The 25,398-nt window shown below is 40.1% G+C and overlaps 2 protein-coding genes across 12 annotated transcripts in view; one reads left to right on the top strand and one right to left on the bottom strand.

The window, feature by feature from the left end:
* Positions 1–1,390, bottom strand: part of SIRT1 (sirtuin 1) — a 28,256-nt gene extending 26,866 nt beyond the window's left edge. The window contains exon 1 of one of the 4 annotated variants that reach the window (XM_073353453.1): positions 916–1,390. In XM_073353453.1, coding sequence (XP_073209554.1) covers positions 916–1,321 — 406 coding nt within the window. In that variant the 5' untranslated portion in view covers positions 1,322–1,390. The remainder of the gene's footprint in view (positions 1–915) is intronic. The other 3 variants (XM_073353451.2, XM_073353452.2, XM_073353450.1) reach the window with 3 other exon arrangements.
* On the top strand, positions 572–25,398 carry DNAJC12 (DnaJ heat shock protein family (Hsp40) member C12). 8 transcript variants are annotated; one of them, XM_073353461.2, is made up of 6 exons: positions 572–700; positions 5,862–5,893; positions 15,204–15,282; positions 18,374–18,513; positions 22,605–22,806; positions 23,933–25,398. In XM_073353461.2, exons 2-6 carry the CDS (start codon positions 5,888–5,890, stop codon positions 24,025–24,027), a joined length of 522 nt encoding a protein of 173 aa, XP_073209562.1. In that variant the 5' UTR covers positions 572–700; positions 5,862–5,887; the 3' UTR covers positions 24,028–25,398. The 8 variants fall into 8 exon arrangements, with proteins under 8 accessions (XP_073209562.1, XP_073209558.1, XP_073209560.1 ...); XM_073353457.2 differs by lacking the exon at positions 572–700 and adding an exon at positions 768–1,881; XM_073353459.2 differs by lacking the exon at positions 572–700 and adding an exon at positions 769–1,245.

The raw sequence follows: 25,398 nt of genomic DNA, 5'->3' as shown, positions 1-25,398 counted from the left end.
AGCCCATAAAAATTATAGAAGTTGAAAAAAAGATTGTAGGGGACCCTTTTACACAGGAGTACAAACCAGAGGCCAACTACACCACTTTTCTACATCTACAAGCCTAAGTAGATGAACAAGAATGGAGCAGAAAATGTTTGTGTAATAATACACATGCTTAGCACACACACTTAACCATGTAAAAAGCATGTGCAAAATGTCCATTTAAGTTCAATATCCACATCTGGGGATCAGCATGTAACAATAAGGACACTCAAAGGGCATTTGGCAAGCATATATGTGCAAAGAGGTGAAACTGGGCAAGAGCCCATTGAGCACGCACCCAAAAAGATTTGGAAGGGTTAGTGAGCAAGAACTTAGCACCACTATCCTTAATAAGGTTTGGTAGCAATTATACAACTGAATAAGCAATGCAAAAGGATAGGATGCTAAGCATGGCTGGCTCCTCTCTGTACCTCCAATCACGGAGGGAGTTCATGACGCTTGACCTTCCCGCCACCCAACACCTGTGTTTAGCAGGTGATTCAGTGGCGGTTGAGGAATTCATTTGCTTCTCAGCAAGCCCAGGCTGTGTTACACTTGGAGGCTAGGAGAGGCTGGAGATTAACTGCACCTCTCCAGGCCGGGGAAGACGGCTAATTACGCCCCCGGCCCCGAATGGGCGTGGCAGATGGCGTGGGCAGGTTGCTCGTCCCCCCAGGTGCGTGTGTGGGGGGTGCGGATATCGCTGACTAGTGTCACACAAAAGCAGAGGAGGCTCGAAGCGTCCCCGCCTCCCCAGTGAGCAGGCAGTGCTAGGCTAGGCCCGCCTGGCCGTACGCAGCGATTGAGGGCGGGGACAGCACTGCCCCAGGCAACGGGAGGGGGCAGGAAGGGTACCGCTCCCCACTGCGAGGGCAGGCCAAGGATCCTCACCGGGATGCAGGGCAGCCGCGTCGGCCGCCCCGTGTGAGCACTGCGACCGTCTGCAGCCAATGGCCGTCTCCACCGCGTCTCCACTGGGCGCCGTCTCCGCCCCCTCCTCCTGCTGCTGCGGGGGCGGCTCCTCGCGGGGCAGGCCCCGCAGCCCGGCCCCGTTCTCCGCGCCACTCCAGTCCGCCGCCGCCGCTACCTCCGCCTGCAGCCTCGCCGCCGCCCCAGCCGCGGAGCCCGAGGTGGGCGCCGTCCCATCTCCTCGTTCTGGGCCTGGGCCCTTCCCCGAGCCCCGCCCGCCACCGCCTTCCGAGTCCAGGCGCTGGCGCTTAGGTAGGGGCTCGGCACTCTCGGCAGCAGCGCAGAGGCCGCTACGCGGTTGGAGGAGCAGAGTCTCCTCATCCGCCATCTTGGAGCAGCAACCGCCGCCTCCCCCAGTCCGGCGCAACAGCGCCCCTTTCCCGACCCCCCCTCCCTCCAGGGAGAGATTTAAACCCTGCACGTGACCTCGCCACCGCCCACGCGGACACCCTCTCCGCGGAGGCCGCAACAACAACAAACCGGGTCACGTGAGGGAAGGTGGGGTGGGGGGTGCCGCCGTCACGTGACCCTGTACTCGGGCCTAGCGCACCAAGTAGATGCCCTCCCCGGTTCTCCCCCTCACGTGACCTACCTCCCAGCCACCCACAAGCCTTGGCCGTTGCGCGTGCAAGGCGTTATGTGAGGGGAGCGGACGCGGGCGGGTCTGAGGTGGGGCCATTGGAGGGGTGAGCAGCTGAGGCGCTGTGGTTTCGTGAAGGGCGCGGGGCTTGAGGAAGGAGGCCGTGCAATAAGGGCATGGACGGGGCAGTAGCTAAATGTACGGGTGGGATTACATGGAAAGAGGAAAGGGTCACACATATAGTAGGTTAGAGGGGCTGGGTTGTGTTCCTTGGAAGGACAGGGAGCAACCCAAAGATCTCAGCTCCGGTGAGGAGGGCTGTACCATTTTAACGAATGGTGCGTGTTAAAACTAATTTAGTTAAATCAATGGAAGTTTATATTTTAGATGCTTAGTTCAGATGAGTAGTTCTGTTTAACTTAATCTGTGTTTTGCATGATTTAAACTAAACCCCAGATAAGCCACCTTTAAATAGAAAGAAGTATGTATGCATGTGAAAACTTGCACAGGTTTAACTAAATCAGTTTAAAAACACACCTTTTAATTAAACTGGAACCAGTTTGTGTAGACAAGCCTAAAATCACTGGGATTCCTGTTTGTTTTTTTTTAATCCCATCAGAGTAGGAGAAAAAGGAAATCACTCCTGTCTGAGCAGCCAGGTTGGAGATGGGAAGAGAGAAATGGAGATATTACACATTACTGCCAACCACAAGTATTCAAAAATCTGAAATGGCTTAAAAATGAGACTTTAAAAAAGCCCAAATTTATTAAATTTTAATTTGCCTTTTGCTTTTGAGCCTCATGTTTTCAACCCTTTCTCTGCATTCTTTAGGGCTAGAAATTCACTTAATTTTTTTTTAAATGAAAGTTAAGATTCTCGCAATATATCTGCAGGAGATGACCAAGTATTATGAGTCTTGTTATAAAATCATGAGCTGGCAACACTATTAAATGTTACACTGTTCAAAAGGCAGTGGAATGGCCATCTCCAAATAGTAACAGATATTGCTATTGGTGTACGTTGGGCGTGTCTACATTATGTGGCATAGCATAGCTATAATGCCCATAGTGTAGACAATTCCTAGGTTGATGGAAAGAGGTTTTCTATTGATGTAGGTAATCCACCTTCCTGAGCAGCAGTAGCTAGGTTGATAGAATAATTCTTCTGTCGGTTATGCAACCACCGGGGGGGTTAGGTGGTCTTTACTAAAGTGCTTAGCATAAGAGCCAGCTTCTTCTGGAACTGGTGGGTGCTCAACCCCCCCCTCTGCCCTGGCCCCACCCCAACTCCACCCTTGCCCTGCCCCCTCCCGCCCTCATTCCAACCCCTTCCCCAAAGTCCCTGCCCCAACTGCGCCCCCTCCTGCCACCATTCCAACCCCTTCCCCAAAGTCCCTGCCCCTTCCTTGACCGTATTTGACTCCTTGCCCAAATCTCTGCCCCAGCCCCGCCTCTTCCCTGCCTCTTCCCTTGAGAGCGCCATGTTCCCGCTCCCTCCTGGCACTTGCTACAGCTGTTTGGCAGTGGCAAGGGCTGGAAGGGAGGAGCAGAGACTCGGTGTGCTGGGAGGAGGCGGGGGAGAAGGTGAGGCGAGGCAGGGGGGCACGGAGCTTGGCTGCCAGTGGGTGCAGAGCACCCACTAATTTTTCCCCCTGAAGTGTTATGCGTACATAATGAGCTGCACATTTTTAATTTTTGTGCAGAAAAAAGCTGCTGCTGAAAAGTTGCCGCAGTTCTGCCTTTTGTCCACCAGAGGGTACTGTGGCACTAGAACACAGCAGCAGTTCCCAGTCAGCTAGGGAAGAGAAAGAGCCTGCCTTTTTCACAGTGCCTGTTGGGCCAGGTCAGGAGACAGGGGTTATGGGGCTGCTGGGGGGGTCAGACAGGGGTTCATAAGGGCTAGTGAGGGAGGACAGACTAGGGCAGGGGCTAAATAGGACTGGAGGCATAAGGCCACAGCGGGCAGGGAGGTGTGGGGCCACATGGTGATGGGGGAGGAGGTGCAGAGACACATAGGGACGGGGGCTGGCTGAGTGTGGGCACAGAGATGCATAAGGAGAGGGGGTGCAGGGCCACATGAGTATGGGAGAGTGGGTGTCTGAGTGGAGGTGGAGGGACACATATGGACAGGGGGTGCAAGGACACATGGGGATGGGGGGGAATAGGTGTCTGAGTGGGGATGGAGGGACACATGTGCCTGACTGAATGGGAGAGGCTAGGGATCAGCAAGGGTCTGCATGGGGGAAGCTCCCTAGCAGTCCCTCCCCCCAAAACCTGTTCCACACTTCCCCCCCCCCCATACCCAACAACCCTCCAAGTTCACACCCAGGCTCCTTCCCAGCAATTATTTCCCTCTCCCTCAGCTGCTTCATTACTCCTGACCTCCCCCCAGCCTTTGCACTGCTTTTGGAGGGTGCGGGAAATATGGTTCTGTATTGTAGTTTAAATGAATTATTACTCAAAGTTCTGTATTAATATTTCTAGTAAGGAATCTATTTGTTAAAAAACATTTTCTGAATCTTTTTTGTTGTCTGTATTGTTAGACATACTTGCCGATAGGTATTTTGAAATAAATGATCAAAATAATTGAAACTGGTGTGATTATATTGTGTTATGTTGACAAATAAAATATGCAGAATTATGCAGAATTATTAATTTTTTGATGCAGAATTCCCCCAAGAGCAGTTTGTACAGTGCCTAGCACAGTGGGGACTTGGTCCTTGACTAGGGCTCCTAGACGCTGTGATAATACAAATAATAAATGCTGACAGCAACATAGACAACAGATTTACTTCAATTTTACTCCCATATCACCTAGGGACATGAATGTTATTAAATAGCTGTTCTGTCCTAACTAAACCCACTTCCTTTATCTTACTTATTGGATTCTGTGCAAAATCCTGCTATCTGAATTCAAAGCAGTGTAGGGGGAACAACAGGGAAATGACATTTTTACCTCTACTTCTTGTTTGCGTTTTACAAGCCAACTTTTTCTAACAAGGGCAAGTTAGCAACCAGAATGTCTATGTTCATGATCCTAAGTTCATACTACATTGTCCAGCTGTTGGGTCCCATTAAGATTCTGATGCCAATAATTGTAGGCGAGAAGCTAGGACACTGGACTGGGACTCAAGATACCTGGATTCTATTCCCAGCTTTGCCGCCAACCTGTTCTGTGACCTTGGGCAAACTATTTCACCACTCTGTTCGTCTCCCTGGCCACCCTTTGTCTGCCTTGTCTATTTAGATTGAGTTCCTCAGGGCAGGAACTGTTTCTTACTATGTTGGTATGGTGTCTACCATAATGCAGCCCAATCTTGGAGGTGATACTACTAATTGACATTTTCTGGTGCGAGAGAGAGAGTGGGAAGCAGATAGAAGAAGAACATGAGAGAAAAGTTACTTAGAATATTAGTGGATTCATAGATTCATAGATACTAAGGTCAGAAGGGACAATTATGATCATCTAGTGGATCTTTGTTTCTATATAAGGAGACGCTTAGTGGTCTAAAATATTAGATCTTCAAATATCTGATGTCTCAGACCTGCATCAATAGGATATATAAACTGAGTTCCCTGCAGTTTTCTGTGTGAATTTTGCAGACCAGAACTTAACAATGGAGATGTCACACATTAAAGAGCTCATAATTTATTTTGTAAGAGTAGGGATTTGTTCTGGTGATATGTGCCACTTTACCCTGGTTCCTACCATTATGCAAAAATACATACACTATTGCATTGCACTACTTGGTTGCTACCCTACGTTGGTTACAGAAGCTGGTGTTTTGAGTTTTCATGATCTGATGTCTTTTTTTTTTTTTTTTTTGGATAGCTGTACATAGGAGGATCGCTCCTAGTACTAGGTTGTGAACGACCGTTGGATGTTCAGTAGCAAAATTATTTTTCCATCTTTGCTTAGGCACCAATTCAGGAAAGCAATGTAGCATGTGCTTAAGTCATTTTAATTCAGGAAAGCTCTTATAGTTAGCTTCACTACAGTGTGACTTTAAGCATACGTTTAAGTTAAGCATGTGCTTTAGTGCCCTTCCTGAATAGAAACACTTCTCTGAATCAGAGCCTTAGTTTGAAGGCTTTTTGGATTAGGAACTTTTTTTTTTTCAAGATGTGTTTACAGACCTAGCATACTGGAGACCCGATCCCTTACTGGAAACTCTCTGTTCTTCCGCAATGCAAATATTTATAAATTAAATTATAACAGACTTTACACTGTATATTTGTGTGGATACATGATATTGTGTCTATGTTAACTTTGTTCTTGTCTCTACAGGTGAAAGCCTCTTCAGTTCTTAGACTATGAGGGTAAGCATGCACAGATTCAAATTGCATTGTGCATGTGTATTTTTGTTTATATATTTCCATAGACAGATGCCCTGTGTTCAGAATATCTGAAATTCAGATAATCAGAATTTTGGAAAAACAAAATTTTGGGTTTGGGGCACACTTGTAAAATTTGGACAGCTGGGGTTTGGTTAATCACAGTTGAAATAGAACAGAGGCTGTGAGAATATTGTAATTGAAAACACAGTCAGTGCTATCTTTAATTGTTGCACAATGCTTGGGCACAACAGAGATACCACTGTGAAGGGCACCTTAAAAACCGCTGTTGCTGTTGATTTGTTACTTTAAAATGTATTATATATATTCTGAAATGTTAAAGTATTTCTTCTTTGTATTTTCCTTCTGCAAATGTTAATCTATATAAAACCAAAACCTGTACAGAGGAGTCAGCAAATGGTGATCAAATCAGTGGCTTGACGTCATCTTCCAGTTTGTTTAGCTGTTTGTGAAATGAGCTGAAGACTGATACGATGCAAACAGTGTTTGCTTTTGAAAAATCAACTCCTGAATTTTTAAAGACGCAGCATTGCATTTTTCCAGCAGCCTGGCTCCCTCCATTCTGGTATTGGCCCATAGTAGTCTTCATGTAAATGGCTAAATCTAGGCGGTGAAGGTTGATATAGTTAATCTTTGTGATTGTAAACAGAAATAGAGTTTGTTTAAAATATGTACACACACGCATGCACATATATTACTGCCTAATATCACAAGCTATTAATAGAATATCTATGTTAACGTAAACATTAATTTTTACTAAATAAGACAATTACAACTCCTGGGTTGGGCACCTAGAATCTGGCCTTTTGTTTTCAGGTGTTGTTAAAGATCAGTTTTAAAAAAATAAACTTTAAGCCAAAATTTCTCCTGTTCCTCCTTAGCCTGAAAAGTGACCTTTCTGGGTGTAACTCAGGTAGAATTCCAATTGGTCATTTGAGTTGTCTTAGAAAGAAAAAGGGTTTCTCATGCTCTAAAGATTATTTTCCCCCTGTCATTTTTCAGAAAACTGAGAAATGGGTCCTTTCCAAAATTTTACATTCCCTTGACTAAGGACTTGTTACATGTACCGAAATAACTAAATCTGTTTTAATTCATACCTTTTTATTTTGGTGCATGCTTGTGTGTGGACACTCTTATTTTGGATTAAGAGACTCCTATTTTGTTTTAGTCATATTTAAATTTAGTTGAAATAATAAGGGGGAAAATAGCTGTACAGGGCTTGTCTAGTATATTTTAAAAGAATTAAAACTAGAGCAGTTATATTGGAGCATATTTGTGTGTAAGACAAGACCTTAGTGTTTGAGTGGAACAAGTGTCTGACATATTCAAGGACACTTAGGTTCTAAGGCTACATTCAAAAAATGGGTGCAAAAAATTAGGTTCCTAAATCCAAATTTAGGTCACAGTCCTTCTGTGTAAAGTTAAGTATTTGTGTGTGAGTAGTCCTACAGAAATCGTTGGTTCTGATTCAGGAAAGAATGTACTTAAATCCATCCCTATTCAGGACATCACTAACTTGAAGCATGTGCTTAAATACTATCCTGAATAGATAGCCTTTCCTGAATCTGGGCTATATTTTGTAAACACACTTCGACCTAAAGTCAGTGAAAGTGATCAAACTTCATACAGTTACTGTGGAAGTTCTCTACCATATGAGGGCAACCAAAACACAGAGAAAATATGTAAATAAAGGCAATACAAAATTAAAGCTAGCAAATACAGTGCATGACATTAAAAATTCTTTCATATCACACTTCTTGTGCCTTGTTTTGGGTTTTTTTGGTTTGTTTTAAATATATCCACAGTTAAAGATTCCAGTCCTCCTCCTCCTCCTCCGCTGCTCCTTCTTTAAGAAAAATAGCCACTGAAGTTCAGTATTTCCTGAGACAGGCTCAGTTCACGAGTCTTATTTGGTAAATGAATGGAAATAAACTATTTGGAAACTACAAAGTACGGAATTACACATACTAGATTTTCTTGTTTGTGCATGAAAGGCCAAATCATGGCAAAACTCTCATTGCATTCACTGGAACCAGGATTGGACCCTGTTAATTCACGTATAAGTAATACTGTGTAAACAATATTGGAGATAACATTCTGTTCGTAAGTGGCGAGTACAGAATTACAAATATGAGACTTCGTCATCTGTGCTAAATATGTACACTTATTTAGAAGTGTAAACAGATTTGTAGGTAACATTTTGTAACTGAATGGCAAAACTTCATTTAGATCTTGCCATTTCCTGGTCTGTGTTGTTTCTCTTTCAGATAACACTGTGTACATCTTAACAATATTTTCCTCTTTCATATCCTTTTTATTCATTATCCCTGGGACAGATTCTGCCATCCTTACTTATGTTGAGTAGTACCTTACTCCAGGAGTAGCCCTACTGAAATCTGGGACTACTTGTCGAGTAAGATACTACTTATCCTGAGTGGGATATTTCCACCTATATGTATGTGTGTTAATATGTTAGGATGAACTATCTTAAAGGGGTAGATTATACCTATCTCTAATGTAGCCATATGGGGAGAGGGTGAGAGTAAGGATTTTCCCCCACCCCCATACATGGCTGCAAAATGAGTAGTTATATAAGGAAACTCAGAGCAGCTGGAAGCTGCGCATCAGAAGCAGACATCCCCTAAGGTAGAAGTGAGTCAGGCAGGAGTAGGTAGAGTCATAGCTGTCTCCTGACCCCAATGTGCTGACCAGCAGAACTGACAGGTCACAGGATGGGCATATTGATCAAGTCTCCCATTATGTCAGGGAGATTGCTGTTTACAACCAATAAATGTTATCTCCAGCATAAAGCTATTGGGTACTTTTGGCCAGGCCAAGCCAAACCAAACCTGAGTGCCGCTGTGACCCTGTGCACCTAGTTGCAACCTCACTTAGATTTGAAGGGGATGGGTGTAGGGGCTTATGGGCCACTGCGATGATCATGCTAAATGGGGAGGGAGTGCCTGAGAGGGGAGGAGGAGGGTCAGGTGTAGGGGGAAAATCTATAGCCCCCCATCTTACATGGCTCTCTGCAGCCCCTAATCAGCTTCTCTTTAGGCTTTATTAGTAAATTGAGTACTACCACAACTCTCCTTTAAATTAATTTGAAAATGTTGTTGGTCAGTATGATGGTGGGAAGTATGCTACAGGTTTATAAAGAGATGCTGTAAATTACTGTTCACAGTGGAAACTTGAGAGAGAGGGTGCTTTTTCTGTGGCGTGATGGTTTCCGGGCGCTACTGCACCTATGCATTGCCCCTCACAGATTGCACAGTTAGTCCTCAATAATTACTAATGTGTGCAGCATTCCATATTTAAACATTTACTAAAGATTTTCACCAAGAGAGCCTTTTCTTTATTATTACTGTTTGGTTCTCTACATCAGCAGTTCTCAACCAGGGGTCTGAGGCCCCCTGACGGGCGGTGAGCAGGTTTCAGGGGGTCCGCCAAGCAGTGCCAGCACTTGACCCACTGGGGCCCAGGACAGAAAGGCAAAGCTCCACTTCTCCGAGCCCCACCACCAGGGCCTGAAGCTGAAGCCTGAGCAGCTTAGCTATGCAGGGCCCACTGTGGCATAGGGCCCTGGGCAATTGCCCTGCTTGCTACCCCTTAATGCCGGCCCTGCTTTTTATATTCAGAAAAACAGTTCTTGTGGCACAGGTGGGCCATGGAGTTTTTATAGTATGTTGGAGTGCCTCAGAAAGAAAAAGGTTGAGAACCCCTGCTCTACATCCTTCATTTGGGAACTGGGAAGCAATTTTTCAGAACTGTTGATTTCTTCCAACTATTTTTAAAAAACCAAAAAACAAAGCAGATAGAGTTTTCAGACTTCTCCTGAGGAGCCATATTTGTGATTTTAACACACTCAAATGTTTTCAGTATTGATTCATGATTTGAAATTAATGTTGTGTTGTAACTGAATTAATATTTCCTTCTCTCTATACCATATCTACAATTCTCTATCCTAATAAACTTTCTGAATATACAATAAAAACCTCAGGAAACTCTAACAATAAAACCACCTTTAGTAAGTTATGGTTGTAGAAGAACATCTATTAATTTATAGTATGACAATTTTACTTCTATAGTTATAAAATACCATTCGCAAGGGCAGAAATCGTAGTTAAGGTTTCATAAACAACACTAAACCTGCCTCTGGATCCTTTGCCATCCTCTACCTAGACATTTATATTTACATTTCTAGCATGGGCTGCTAAGCCTACTAAGGAACCATATGCAAAAACAAAGTACATAAAATAATGACTACATTAATTTATTTCACAGCAATTGTGTGTTTTAAAAGCAATATTTAATGCCATTAAACATCTTGGGATACAAAGTTCTTACAGAAAAAGGGACAAATGAAACAAAAAAAGAAAAATGAGGTTCTTAGTTCACCCAATCTTGCAAAGACTCATGCTTATATAGAGAGTCCAGTGGAGGTCAATGAAAATGATTGGGGGCTGGGGCACATGACTTATGAGGAGAGGCTGAGGGAACTGGGGTTATTTAGTCTGCAGAAGAGAAGAGTGAAGGGGGATTTGATAACAGCCTTCAACTATCTGAAGGGGGGTTCCAAATAGGATGGAGCTAGGCTGCTCTCAGTGGTGGCAGATGACAGAACAAGGAGCAATGGTCTCAAGTTGCAGTGGGCGAGGTCTAGGTTTGATATAAAGAAAAACTACAGTATTTCAGTAGCAGATGGTGAGGCACTGGAATGGGTTACCTAGGGAGGTGGTGGAATCTCCATCTCTAGAGGTTTCTAAGGCCCAGCTTGGATGATTTAGTTGGGGTTGGTCCAGCTTTGAGCAGGGGGTTGGACTAGATGACCTCCCGAGGTAAGGTGACCAGATGTCCCAATTTTATAGGGACAGTCCTGATTTTTGGGTCTTTTTCTTATATAGGCTCCTATTACTCCCCCACCCTGTCCCGATTTTTCACACTTGCTGTCTGGTCACCCTATCCTGAGGTCTCTTCCAACCCTAATAATCTATGATTCTATCACATGCTTAATTTTACATATGAAATCAATGGGCCTTATTACATGTATAAAGTTGGGCACATATCTGTGAGTCTTTGTCAGATGGAGGCCTTGATCATTAATCATATTTTAAACCTGAAGAATTTAATAACACTTGACAGTAAAATGGGTTAAAAGAAAAGTATATGCATTTAACTCCCAAGAAACACAACTTGCAAGATATTCTCAATTAGAGGTTTAAAGATCTCCACCAAGAATCTCTTTATTACTCACTCTTGAGAAATCAGAAAGTCCCAACAGTCACCATAATCAAAGAGTGAGTACTTCATATTGTCTTCAAAGAGTCTTAACATTATGGAATACAGAATTGACACAAAAAAGCCTAAAACTGTGAATGCGATGGTAGTTAATTAATTTTTCTAGCCTGTGTGTTCTGAGAAATATCAAGATGAAATCCTGGCCCTACTGAAGTCAGTGGCAAAACTCTTAATGAATTCAATGGGTCTGGGATTTCATTCTGAGAAAGTTAGCAATCCTGTGATCATAATTTAAAGTAATTGCTATGGTTTTCCATGCTTGATGCATGTTTTTGCCTTGCTAAAATTGAGGCAAAATTTACAATTTATAGCAGAAGAAAAATTTGTTTTAGGAGATTTAGGGCCCACTCCAGCAAAACACTTAAGCATGTACATAGTCTCACTGAAATCAGCAGAAGTACTCCTGCTTAAAATTAAGCCTATGCATAAATCATAGCATGATCCAGGCCTAAAATGATAGTGAGATTTTATTTGGTATCCTGAATGCTTTTCAGTCTGAAGAGGCAGATCATACAGTTGAATAATATTTAAATTACCTTGAAAACTACAAATCCCAGAGAACATTGCAGACACCAGGGTTGTGCAATGTTACAGTCCTCCTGTAAAGAACCAATGACAAACAGAGAATTCAGGAATCTCAGATGACATCTCAGTGTATTAAAAAGCACTGTAGGGAGCCCTAAACCAGACTGCAAAAAGCAGTTTTCCCTGAACTACATTTAAACAATCCTATAAGCTTTCTATTGATAGTTTATACTTTCCTCTTGGTGCGCATCAGCTGTTGGGGAAAAAAGCTGTTTGACTAGTCCAAATGGATGCAATTTTGAACTGCAATCTGGATGATATGGAAGATTATTACATCTTGCTAGGATGTGATGAACTATCCACGGTAAAACAATAATTCTGTTTTCTTTGCCATGTTAATGATAGTTTGTTTTGGGTTTGTATGTTTTCAAGGGGAGTTTGAAGTTAATGTTTATCTGTGAATGTATGATTATTTGAAATGCAACATGTACCTGCTCTCTTACCTACATAATACCTTTGAATTTCTCTTCCTCTATTAATCTCAGTAACTGATTTCTTTGACACAATTAAGCTTTTAGAATATAGTTCATAGTAAAGATGCTCTATAATACAAGCTGTATTTTAACATCTTGAATAGCTTATTTTTAATGTAAATAATATTTTGTTTATTAAGTTAGTTCCATTGTGATGTCAGAATGCACTTTGAAACACTTGTAAAATATTAATTGTAGGCTGTTACACAATATATTGATGTTCTTAAAAGGTGGCAGCAGATAAGTATTGTCAGTGCAACTAGTATAAGAAAGGTGAAAATGTTCTCCTCTTTGTCAGTAATTGGTAATGATATTCAGTTTCTAAGATAATCATGTATCACTTTTGGAAATATATAGCCATTGCTTGGGAGAAAAATATGAATGTGTTTAAAACAAACAAACCCCACCCTAGCCCCTCCTGTCCTATCCCAAAATACTGATGTTCAAATGCTAGTTTTCTACACTCACTTGGGTAGCAGTTGCATGTCATCTCATACCTTAGGATAAAATCTATCTCAAAAGCTGTTGGATGATTGTAACTAAAACAAGAGTTCCTCTACTTCCTAAAGTTGTCCTAAATTACATTTTCTAATTATGTACATTCAGGAACATGCTAAAATTTTAAAACTAGCTTCTGTGTCAATTGAAGTAATACTGGGTGTTAGGCTTTTTGCTTTCTAATATTTCTGCTACAATTGTTAATATATATGGGTTAAATGCTTTGTTCTGCAAATGTAATTAAATACTCTACCAATGTGTTATCACTAATATAGACAAAAGTCCTTGATATGCACCTAAATACATTTGTAAATATAATCAGAAAAATATAGAATTCTTAATCTATTATTGAAAACAAGTTTAAGTATTTTTTGAGAGGAATTTTAATACATCCCAGCAGGTGGCAGTACTAATTTTTTTTATTTTAGCTTTTTTCCAGCTTTTTTTTTTAACAGATGAAAAAAGTTAATGCATTAATTCTGTTTTATAGTCTTAGGAAGAGATGCATATTTCAAGCACATACTGTAAACCCTTTTTAAAGTTACTTTGAAGTGAAAAATAATGTGTTGTAATAACTGCTTACTGGTTCTGAAAAGTAATCTGTTACATATTATTTATTCAGAGAAGCAACCAATACTCTTTGTTTACTGTTGCCCTGTGAGTATGACTTGTATATGTGAGAGTGTGACGCTTTTGAGTACCACTGTTACATGCCTATAGGAAAAACATATTTTTTTGTATTTTTAAAACATGGCAATATTTTCAAGATTTAAAATATAATTTGTATAATAAAATTGTCACCTAATGAAAACTTATTGAAAATATGGTTTAAATATTTATAGCAATATAGGCTCCTGTGCTTTCTCTTTCATGCATGTACAGTGGCAAGCCTACTCCTGCAGATCCCAGCTTGGGCCTTGATCCTGAAAGATGCTGAGTACTCTGATTCCAATTTAGCAAAGCACTTGAGCACATGAGTAGTTCCATTCATTTCAGTGGAATTGCTCATGTAGTTAAAGTTGACTATGTGCTTTGCTGGATCAGGCCCAGCGTACTCAGCCCTTTGCAGTATCAATCCTCAAGGGAGTGGAGGAACTGAAGGGGGCAGAGGCATGACAGGGCAGTGCAGCAAAGAGCTTCCATCAAGAAGCCCCTTGCATCTCATGAATCTGCAGGTTTGAGAGAAAGGGATGGTCAAATCTATAGCCTCCTACATCAGGAAGTATTTCTTATTTCAGTTTAGAGGAGTCCCAGACTCCTTACTTGGTAAAATCTATTACTCTCTTTCTGTATCTTGATATTTTTCCTTAGCTTATTTTTATTATCTTATTTTTTATATTAATAATTCATGTTATATTTAGGTCTGAAAAGTAATGAGATGACATTTTCAAAAAGTAATGTTACTGTAAACAGTGTCATTTAAAATCCCTGCATATAAATAGTTTTTAGAGATGTATTGGTAACTAGTCTCTCTGCTGAGTACCTAGTTCCAACAATCTGTATGTAATTGCTGGTTTTTTTAAAATTCATAATTTATTAGATTTAAAAACTGAAGACACCATACTAATGTGTATACCTACAAAGAGTAATAGAGTGCAACAATGCAAAGTGTAAAATCTGTAAAAGCACCATAGCTGTCTGTTGTTTTTCAGGCAACTTGCTCAGTGAAATTGGACTGACTAGTTGAATGACACAATACTTTGCTTTAAAATAAAATCACATAATTCTTAATTCTCAATAATTCTCAGTTGTTAAAGGGAATGAAGGGGTGGGCTAGGGATTTTCACAAACTGCCAAACTGAGTAATTAGTAATTATATATATATATATATATAATTACTCAGAATATATATATGGTTAAATAGTAACTTGCTACAAGATGTTATCAGAGTTTGAGTTTCACTGGTATAGCATGTTTTAGCTGCCTGGAGCTCAGTTGAGGATGCGCTAAAAGCCTTAAATTGGTCCCCAATTCCAGTTTGTTGCTGAATGAATCGTTAGTCAGCCTGTTTCTTAAGAGTTGAACTATCATTAAAATGCTGCATTGGCACAGCTGCACCGATATAGCTGCGCTGCTGTAGCACTTTAATGAATTCTCCTGTCAGCATAGTTAATCCACCTCCCCACAAGTCTTGCAAGTGTGAACCTTTACTTATAGTTTTCTGAAAACCAAAGCGTACAGCTATGGAAAAATATATGTTCATGAAGAAAAGGGTAAAGACGGGAGTACAGAGAACAAAATTAAATTAGCGACACAGCTGTCAGATGGTTCTTGTTATATATTTTGATTATACAGGATCTTGTAAAATCAAGGGAGCTAACACCCCTCCTCCCAGTTTCCCCCCGCCCAAAAGCCCAATCTCCAAAACCTTTGTATGTGTGTATGTATTTATGTATTTTAAATGTTGATATTCTATTTAGGTTGAACAAATTCTTGCAGAGTTTAAGGTTAAAGCCCTTGAGTGTCACCCTGACAAACATCCTGGAAACCCTAAAGCTGGTATGTAGTCTTTCCTATTTAAAAACAATCTATTGTCTTAAATTATAATTAAGGCATTGAATGCAGCCTAAAAGCCATCAGTAAATACTGTTTCCCATTTTAATATTCTATAATTTTTACAGATATGGAATGTACTCTCTTAAATGTCAAGCCTTAATATTTTGCTGTAATGCTTACATAATCATGGATATTAGAACATGAAGACAATTGTTAGATTATCTAGTCCAGGAGTTGTCAAATTTTTTATAGGATGATGCACATTTTAAACCAGAGATTGTCTTGTGGACCACATCCCCTCCCATGCATGATTGCATGCACTATCTCCTCTCCAAGTGGGAATCAAATGACATATTTGGGTTAACTACAATAATTGCTCACATGAAAAGTAACATTAGGAAAATATTTAATGTATTTTAGCTTTTTTTAATGTAAGTTAGCAGCTGGAAATAAGGAGGACCCAGCACCATGTGACAGGCCAGCTCTCCGCAGACCAACAACAAACATCAGAAATTGTGGAAATGCTGTCAGTCACGCAAATACACCTCTACCCTGATATAACGCTGTCCTCGGGAGTCAAAAAATCTTACCGCGTTATAGGTGAAGCCGCATTATATTGAACTTGCTTTGATCCACCGGAGCGTGCAGCCCCGCCGTCCCGAAGCGCTGCTTTACCACGTTATATCCAAATTCATGTTATATTGGGTAGTGTTACATCGGGGCAGAGGTGTAACCTGGCCCCCATAGCAGTGCCTTGAGGAAAAAACGGATACTCTGAGACAGATTTATCTATCCATAGCCAACAGGGTCACTGTCATCAATGACCACAAACAATTTGAATACTTACTCTGGCCTTTTTTATGTCTATACAAAATGCACAGAAAAAAATAAGATAAACAGTATATTGAAGGTGATCATTCCCTACTCTTCATTAAGTTTCCATGTATCACCAAATGTGTTGATTTGTTGTTGAACACTGAACTAGTGCATCTGTGTGTACAAACATCATAGGCCCAGATCATGGAAATTATAGTACATGGAAAAACTCCCAAAACAAAGATTAATTTGATGACAGAGTGCAACACTTAATATTGGACATGTTTGTATTAAACCAGTTATAACAAGACAGTGCTCTGTGATGCACATTTCTGATACTCCACCCAAAAACTTTGAGGCTGATTCTGCCTTCTGCTACTCATATTGAAATCAGTGGGACTATTCTTAGAGTGAGGGACTACATGATGACTGGGATTTTCAGAGTGGTTTAAGGAAATTAGGCACCCAAAATCCTTTTGAAATTTCCACTCCCTTAGGCCCCTTTGAAAATTCCAGCCCATATGAGGAAGGGGAGCAGAAGCAGGACCTCTTCTCCCAGTTTAAAATATTCTCAGCTATAGACTACTGAGTTCTTAAAGCCCTTTGAAAGTATTATTGCAGAATAACTAAATCAAATGTTCCATTTCAGTTAATGCACAAAAATACCTATACAAATTTTCTCTCAGTTTAATTGGAGGCACACTGACAAACATAGTGTGGTAGCAACCACACAGGAGATTAAAGTTCGGGATTCTTGCTTGCACCCTTCTCCCGGAATAGTAGAGGCACTACACCCAAGAGGATGAAAGAGTATTCACTGTCCACTGACACCTTCAGATGTCTTGAGAGTGATATTAAGTTGCACTTAGCTCTTTTTGGCTTTCTGAAATGAGTCAAGGCCCCCATCAAATTGATGGGGGAATAAAAAATAAAATGGAGTGTGATTCTTCATTTTGAGAGAGCCAGAGACGGATCCCTCCAAAATCTGTTGAAGAGTCCACCTTTTACAAAATGATCTTAAATCCTACTTTCCAAAATATATTTAAACATGCTTGAAAGAGCAACTGGATAACAGGACCAAATTCTTCTGTAAACAAACTGAGGCTACCCCATTGACTTCAGTGAGGAGGCAGGGGCATAAGTGAGATTCAAATCTGGTCCATTGCTTGTAATTTTTAGTGTTAAATTGAAGTAAAAATAAATCACTTTTAAAAAAGGGAGCCCAAGACCCAAATAGTGGAGCAGTCTTATGTATTAAGAGCAAACAGTTTATGCTTCATTTACTTGAACAGTCTACTAAATGCCTTACATTTTCACAGTAGAGTAAACATTTAATTTGTCTGATTCATTTCAATTCCACGTATTAAAAATAATTATCAAACCAGACTGCTTTTTATCCCCCCAAAATTGGTCACACCGGAAAAAAGAAACAGAATTAAGAAAAAAAATCCTGTGTGTTGTTTGATTTATGCTTATCAGCTTTGGTTAGTGTTTGAGTTCAGCATATTTCAAAAGAAGACTCTACTATGAATAATAATAGTAAGCCACTCTAATAAGGGTGACTCATAGATAAAATGTAAATTTGTAACCTTTACACAAATAGTAACACACAGCTGCATCCTTAACAACCATTTTCTAAAGAATTTTTACTCCTGCAAGAGAAATGAGAGATCTTATTCACACAATCTGGAATTTAAGTTAATATCTTATTATACCCACAAAATTTGTGAGGTTAAGCAATGCCGTTAGCTAATCTGTACTATGCTATGTTAAGATTCTTCTGCTTGCTGCTCATATAATGTAATTATGCTTCCTTCTTACTGTCCCTTGGTGGTATGTTCTGCTCTAACTTCCTTGCTGCTTTGGATCATACTGTGTTCCGTGTGAAATGCTGTCATGCTATTGCAATGTTGGTTTTTAAATGGGGTGACACCTCATGTGTTTTGCTTTGAATACCACATAATTTTGATAGCCCTCAAGTGTATAAAGCTTCTAAACCAAGAGACAAAAAGGATCCACATTTTGACATTTGCATTGAATTGTTCATCTGAAAGAGGGCATCAATTGTCCACTAAAGGTGTTACTGTTGAGTCAGCTAAGACTTCCTCAAAGCAGTGAGCAGAACTGCCACATCCCTTCATCACTCTTTTATTCTCTTTTTCTGCCCCAACCTGTATTGCTGTTACATAGCTATTTATTGGTCATTCCTGTTCCACAGAGGAATTAATTTATTTAAAAATAAGTATTTGATGTAACATCCTTTTGGTTTGTGTTTTAGTGGAGAATTTTCAGAAGCTGCAGCAGGCTAAGGAGATTCTTACTAACGAAGAGAGTCGAGCTTGTTATGATTACTGGCGACGAAGCAAAATTACCATTCCATTCCAGCAGTGGGAGGCTCTGAGCAACTCCATAAAAACGGTTGTTTTTTGTTTACCTAAATTTCCTGGGTATACATTAGCATTAGGAGATTAGGTAGGTCTATGGGAAGGGAAATTCTCCCATGGGCAAGACAGGATGGGTCAGAGATTGAGGACTGTTCATTATATCAGCCTTCTATTGTTTTTTAATCAGTTTCCCAGTGTTGATCTGATGGAGGAAAGGACACTAATTAGAAACGGTGCTGCTGTGTGACCAGAAATACTCCCCCAAAATTGCTGCATAGCAATATGTAACAAGAGTGCAGAAAAATACCCCTGAATTCATAAAAAAAACAAATGCCACAAACTGGAAGGCAGTCAGCTGATATAGACATTTATGAACACATACGTGACAAAACTCTGATAGCTGTTTTTGTTCTCAGGGACAATATAGGTTTTATCTTGTATTTCTGTTAGTCCCATAGCAACTTTCTCAACATTTCAAAAAACTTCAGTCATTTAAAAATAATTTACTTGGGATTGAAAGTGGCTATATGATCTAGGTTAATCAAAGGAATGTACTATGATAAAAGACTCGTGGTATATTTTAAGTTAGTTTTTAGAATGATTACTGGGAGTGAAATCCTGGCCTCATTAAAGTCAATGGCATACTGTCATTGACTTCAGTGGGGCCAGGATTTCATCCTAGGAAAATAAATCTTCAGTAATTTCTTTAATGAGAATATTGAATAGATTTTTGATGTAACCAGCATACCAACAAAAAATGTAATCCCATAGTATCTGAAGTTGTTATGGTTTTTTCCTGTTGGCTGTGAGGATTTATATGACAAACTGGAAATACCTGTATATCTGTAATATAACCAGTTGTTTTTCCTAACAGTTGATAGATTCTGACCTAATAAATAATCATGATAAATGATATTTACATAAATATTTTTCTAGTTCATAAACAAATGATCCTTTCTGGTCATTTCTTTATTTTTCAGAACAGATTTTTGTTTACTTTCTAGTCTATATCAACTTCTGTTGATTTATATTTTTATTGATGCTTGTGAAAATGAGTGAGTCATTGCTGTGTATTAATTCTGTTGATGTCACCACTGCCCTGAACACTGAGTACAGCAATTCATTTTGAGAAGATATACTCTATGAAGATAAATAATCTGGAAGATGCTAATTATGTCTGAGCAAACCACACTATTTAGAAGTTTTGATATTTTGTCTTTGATGTGACTGCCAGGTATCAGAGGTATTAATTTATTGTGTTCAGGCACCTTAGATGTTTTTTCCACAAACTTTATTTCCGGCTAATTATATGTAGCTATTCGTGATTTTTTTAAACCATCTTCCTGGAATGCAAGCTAGGAAAACAGGTAGAAATATAGTGGTTTATAGTAGCAGTAGATGGCATTCATTTATGATTACATAACACACAATTACATTAGTGTAGGTGTACATGCAAATTTATTTTTGTACAGTGAGTGAAGCTTTTTAAACATTGTTTTTATGATCAGTGTGTAACTTCGAATAACATGGAGTAATACAGTGTGGGAGATCTTTCCAGCATAATTTACAAGCCTCTAAATGTCAGAATTAGCAGCATCTGTCCTGGTCCCTCTACTTACATCAGTCTGGAAAAGGGGAAAAGTGCCAGATGAGTGGACCAATGGAGTTATAGTGAAGACACCAAAGAAAGGAACTCTCAGTGATTGTAATAACTGGCGTGGTATCACACTTTTATCTGTGCCAAGCAAAGTATTGTGTAAGATCATAGTTCAGCGTATATCAGAGGCAGCTGATAGCGTTCTCAGAAAAGAGCAAGCTGGTTTTCAGAAAGGGCGCAGATCCACAGACCAGATCTTCACTCTACAAAGCATAATAGAACAGTGCTTAGAATGGCAATGGCAACTTTACATAAATTTCATAGACTTTGAGAAGGCTTTTGATAGCATTTCAGGACCAGACTATGGTACATTCTGCCGGCATATAGAATTCCTTTTCCTATAATCAGTGTCATCAAAAGCTTCTATTTCAACTTTACATGCAGTGTTGATCACAAGTGAGCTCAGTTTTGAAGTCAAAACAGGAGTACATCAGGGGTGTGTCATGTCTGCAACCCTCTTCAACATTGCCATCGACTAGGTAATGTGGTGTACAACAGAAGACATGCCAAAAGGCATCCCTTGAAGACTTGGACTTTGCAGATGATGTCGCTCTCCTATCACATACCCAACACCATATACAAGAAAAAACAACTCGACTCAACTCTTTCAGCTAGCAAAGTGGACTGAAAATCAACCACAATAAGACATATATCATGACCTTTAATATCACCGTCACCAGTATGGATAGAGGATTAAGTTCTCACTAATGCAGAAACATTCACATACTTGGACAGCACCATCAGCCAGGACAGTGGAACAAGCCAGGACATCCAGAACAAAATCAATAAAGCCAGGAACACCTTCAGGAATGTCCCGTTCTTGTCAACTGCTAGAAATGGCCCACCTTGATTATCACTACAAAAGGTTTTCACCCCCCCACAGTAATTGTAATTCAGCTCCATCCTAGGAAGACCAGTTGGCTCAGCAACAGTACAAGTTACTTTATTCATCCATCAGAGACTTGGTGGAGTGTCTGAAAGGGCCAGAAGAAAACCAGGATTTAGATCCACCAAGAGGAGGAAATTTTGCCATTGACTTCAGTGGATCTAGGATTTCACCTGGTGTGGCTGCTTTTTCTCTTTTTTTAACGAAGCAGAGAGCAAAATATCACCATTTTCCTTGAAAGGTCTTGTGCAGACACCCCCTCTGCCCCAACCTCTGGAAAGAAAACTGTATCCATGAAAGACTATCTTTAAGTTTTCCTTGTAAGTTGAGGAAAACCTACACTTTTTTTAAAAATTATGTATGCTTGAATGAATATATGTATATAAAGCTGTTGATATGCTTGGTGCTTTGCAAACAGATGTTCTCAGGATTTTTCCACTAATTTTGCTGGTGGGAAATTTTTTTTTGCATACATCTACTAGGTCCCAATCGTGCAATATCACGATCACCCTCAATTCAATTAAAATGAATGTGAATTGAGAATATACAGTACCATGCACAATTGGGCCCTACTAGAGGTGAGCAAACAAATTGTCCTGCAAACAAATGTGAAAAAATGTCTGAGATCATTTGCCTATAAAGCACCATACATAAGGATTGGAGGATCAGTCCCTCCAAGCTTGATTCAGTTCCAGTTAAAGTCAATAGGAGTATTTCCATTGACTGCAGTGGGAGTTAGACCTAGGTAACACTTCCAGAAATGCTTAAGTCCCATTTTCAAAAGTGGCTAAGCTCTGAAATGCTTGTGTGACTTTTGAAAATGGAAATAAGCTTCTAAATCTCATAGGTGCTCTTGAAAATTTTACTGAGCAGATGGTGGGCAAAATATATTAATACCTTAGAATTATTTGCTGCATCTCCACTTGTCCTCCTTTATCCCCATCCAAATTTAACTATAGATGAACATCACCCAAACTACTCAACTGTTAATTCCAAAATTCAATTTCATTTTCCTAATGATCTGTAATTTCCAGAAAGCATTCTAGAGTAGTGGTTCTCAACCAGGGGTCCAGGGTCCCCTGCGGGGGGGGGGGGGGGGGGGGCGAGAGCAGGTTTCAGGGGGTCTGCCAAGCAGGGCCAGCATTAAACTTGCTGGGACCCAGGGTAGAAACCCGAAACCCCACCACATGAGTGTGAATCCTGGGGCCCTGAGCCCTGCCACCCAGGGATGAAGCTGAAGCTTGAGCAATGTAGCTTCCTGGGGGGCCCTGTGGCATGGGGCCCCAGGCAATTGTCCTGCTTGCTACCCCCTAACACTGGCCCTGACTTTTATATGCAGAAAACCAGTTATTGTGGCACAGGTGGGCCATGGAGTTTTTATAGCATGTTGGGGGCGGGGGGGAGAGGCTCCGAAAGGAAAAGGTTGAGAACCCCTGTCCTAGAGCATACTTCTGTTAGTTAAAAAGAATAAACCTGAGTAACTGCACACTGACTCCTTTAAAGTAGAAAACTAGCCTATGTTATGTTTAAAATTTAATGTACAACTTAGATTTGTCCATTTGTTATTTTTTGATTTATTTAGTCAATGCACTGGGCTGTCAGAAGTAAAAAAGAGCCAATGCTGGAAGCACCTGAGCTAAATAATAGCAACAACATAACTAATGACACTTGGGCCCAACAGGCTGAAAACAGTAAAGATGGATTGTCAGATGAGAGAAGGGAACAAGACGATGCTGAGACTTTTGGTGAGAAGCCACAATCACCAAAGAGTCCAGACTCTCCAAGTAAGTGGAACAGTGATGTGACAGATTTCAGTGTTTAGACATTTTTACTGAACTTTTTAGTCATGGAAAACTCCCATCTAATTAAGTGGAAGATTTGCTTGAGTATGATATTCAGGATTGGTCCTTAAAGGATAAACTGGATAAGAAATGGGTGACTACATAATTTTTTCAATAATTCCCATTTCCTTAGTTTCCTGTACATTTGCATATGTCTTATTACTTGCTGTGCACATGTAAGAATATTAGACAGAGAACATGATTTTCAGAACTGTGAGTACAATTAATGTGATCGCTCATGCAGTTGGCCACTTGTATGCATAGAGTATAACTAAGATGACTTCACATTCAAGTAACTGCATATGTACAGTTTTGAAAATCAGGGCCTGAGAGGTGCAAATTGCAATACTAAGGATTCCAATAGCTGTAGGCTCTTAATTTAACTAGCTATCTCAATTAGGGCCCAGTTTTATACCACTCGTGTCCTGGATTTTGATCACTCTCCTTACAGTGTGTATGGTAATGTCCATTGTTTCATGTTCTCTGTGTATATAAATCTCCCCACTGTATTTTCCACTGAATGCATCCAATGAAGTGAGCTGTAGCTCATGAAAGCTTATGCTCAAATAAATTTGTTAGTCTCTAAGGTGCCTCAAATCCTCCTTTTTTTTTTGCGGATACAGACTAACGCGGCTGCTGCTCTGAAACCTGTCTTCTGACAGTGGCCAGTGCTAGGTGCTTCAGAGAGAATGAATGTTGCCCATATTTGATCAGTTTGTTAATAGTTTTTGTTCAGATGACACCTTTGTTCAGACGTTCTCTCTCTCCTCCTCCCTCTCCATCCCGACCAAGGATTGAAACTTCATGCTAAAGACCTACATTTGACTTATATTTCAGTCACAATAATCAAGACCTACTTTAGCCAAAGTGGGTGAGGTAATATCTTTTATTGGACCAATTTCTGTTGGCGAGAGAGAGTCCAATAAAAGATACTACCTCGCACACATTTTCTCTCTGATATCCTGCTACTGACACAGCTACAACAACACTATAACTACTTTAGCCTAATCAGTTTTAAATGTTTCTTTGTAATAATTCATTTCCTCTCCCTTTTTTTCTTTTTTCATAGGATTTTTAGATTCAAATTGCTTGCACTTGCGTTTCCGCTGGTCAGGTGATGCCCCTTCAGAGCTTCTGAGGAAGTTCAGAAACTACGAAATATAAAGTGCGAGCCCAAGACACATGACAGCATGGAATTGTCTGCTCAACAGTGCAGTATTTTTTGTCCATGGTTAAAACTTGTTTGTATCTTGTGCCTGTTCACCATTATTTGAATGTTCAGTTATGTGGCTTTGTAATACTGATCTGTTATCACACTTTGTATAAGTATTTTAGGTGGAAGAATTTTGAGGGCCAGCCACTATCTTTATTCAGTATTAGCATAAGTAACAATTATATGCATAAAGTGGTCCAGTGTTTTATATCAGTTTCCTGTGTTCTTCTTTAGTATACAATCAGATGGCTTTTCTGTCCGCATTAAACATATAAGAATGTATTGTGCATATATATTTCTTGCAGGATGAAGAACTCATGGTATTAAAAAATAATCTCCCAAATCTGAATGACAATGAATTTTAAATACAGCTGTGTATATTTCTAAATTAGATATTTTGGGCCTGATACTCCACTGCCTTGCACATTGTGTAGTCATTCAGACCTATGCACAGTGCGTGCAAAACAAGTGTAAATAATTGGAGAGTTCCGACTTGGTAATGTTTTGCACTGGTGTTAGTGACTAAATGAGATAGTGGAAAATCAGGCTCATTAAGTTTTAACATGAGCAACAATTAACATGAAACACTTTGATTCTTTGGGCAATGTTACAAATTTTTAACACTGTATAACCTACATATAGGATATAATGATAGTGCTAAAATGGATTTGTGGCTTGAAGGCGTTTTGTTTCTTGGGTGGCCAGCTAACTTTACAGCAGCAAAGTTAAGTTACTGCAGAATATATACATAAATATTGACTGTTCTTTTAATTTCTTGGATCCAGATCATCCCCTGAAGTTTCCTGCCTACCATCTCTTCAAATGGGAGAGATTTGAGGGGGGCCATGCAGAAGAGAAAGTGTGAAGCCTCCCTAAAACCCATGAATATTTGGGAGGTTCAGGGTAGGTTAACCCAGATCAACAGAGACAAAGATGTCTCCTGTCTCTGTGCTTATACAGGGAAACTATGCTATCACTAGCTCAGTTACCATGTGGTTAGCAGCTGCCAAGGAAACCTTACCTAAATATTATGATTATTGTATCAGATAATTCTTTGGCCAATAGTTGCCATACAACGGTGGAGTTATTTTTGTGTTATGCAAAATAAAATACCGTTAATACCATTCACATTGTAGCTCTGTAATCCTGGCACAAATGAAAAAACGTATATGAAACTGGGAACATGCTGATAGTCCCAGAGCTTTTTAGATATAAATGGCAAATTAATAGTTAAAAAATGTCACCTGATGAACAGATGAAAGCTGAATGCAAATAATGTCATTAAAAATTCCAGTCTCAGTAAAATTGAAGGGTGAGCACAA

Source organism: Lepidochelys kempii, chromosome 7 (assembly GCF_965140285.1).
Source record: "Lepidochelys kempii isolate rLepKem1 chromosome 7, rLepKem1.hap1, whole genome shotgun sequence".
Taxonomy (NCBI): Eukaryota; Metazoa; Chordata; order Testudines; family Cheloniidae; genus Lepidochelys; species Lepidochelys kempii.
Note: the sequence above shows the minus strand (reverse complement) of the source record. Positions and strands in the feature narration are given on the sequence as shown.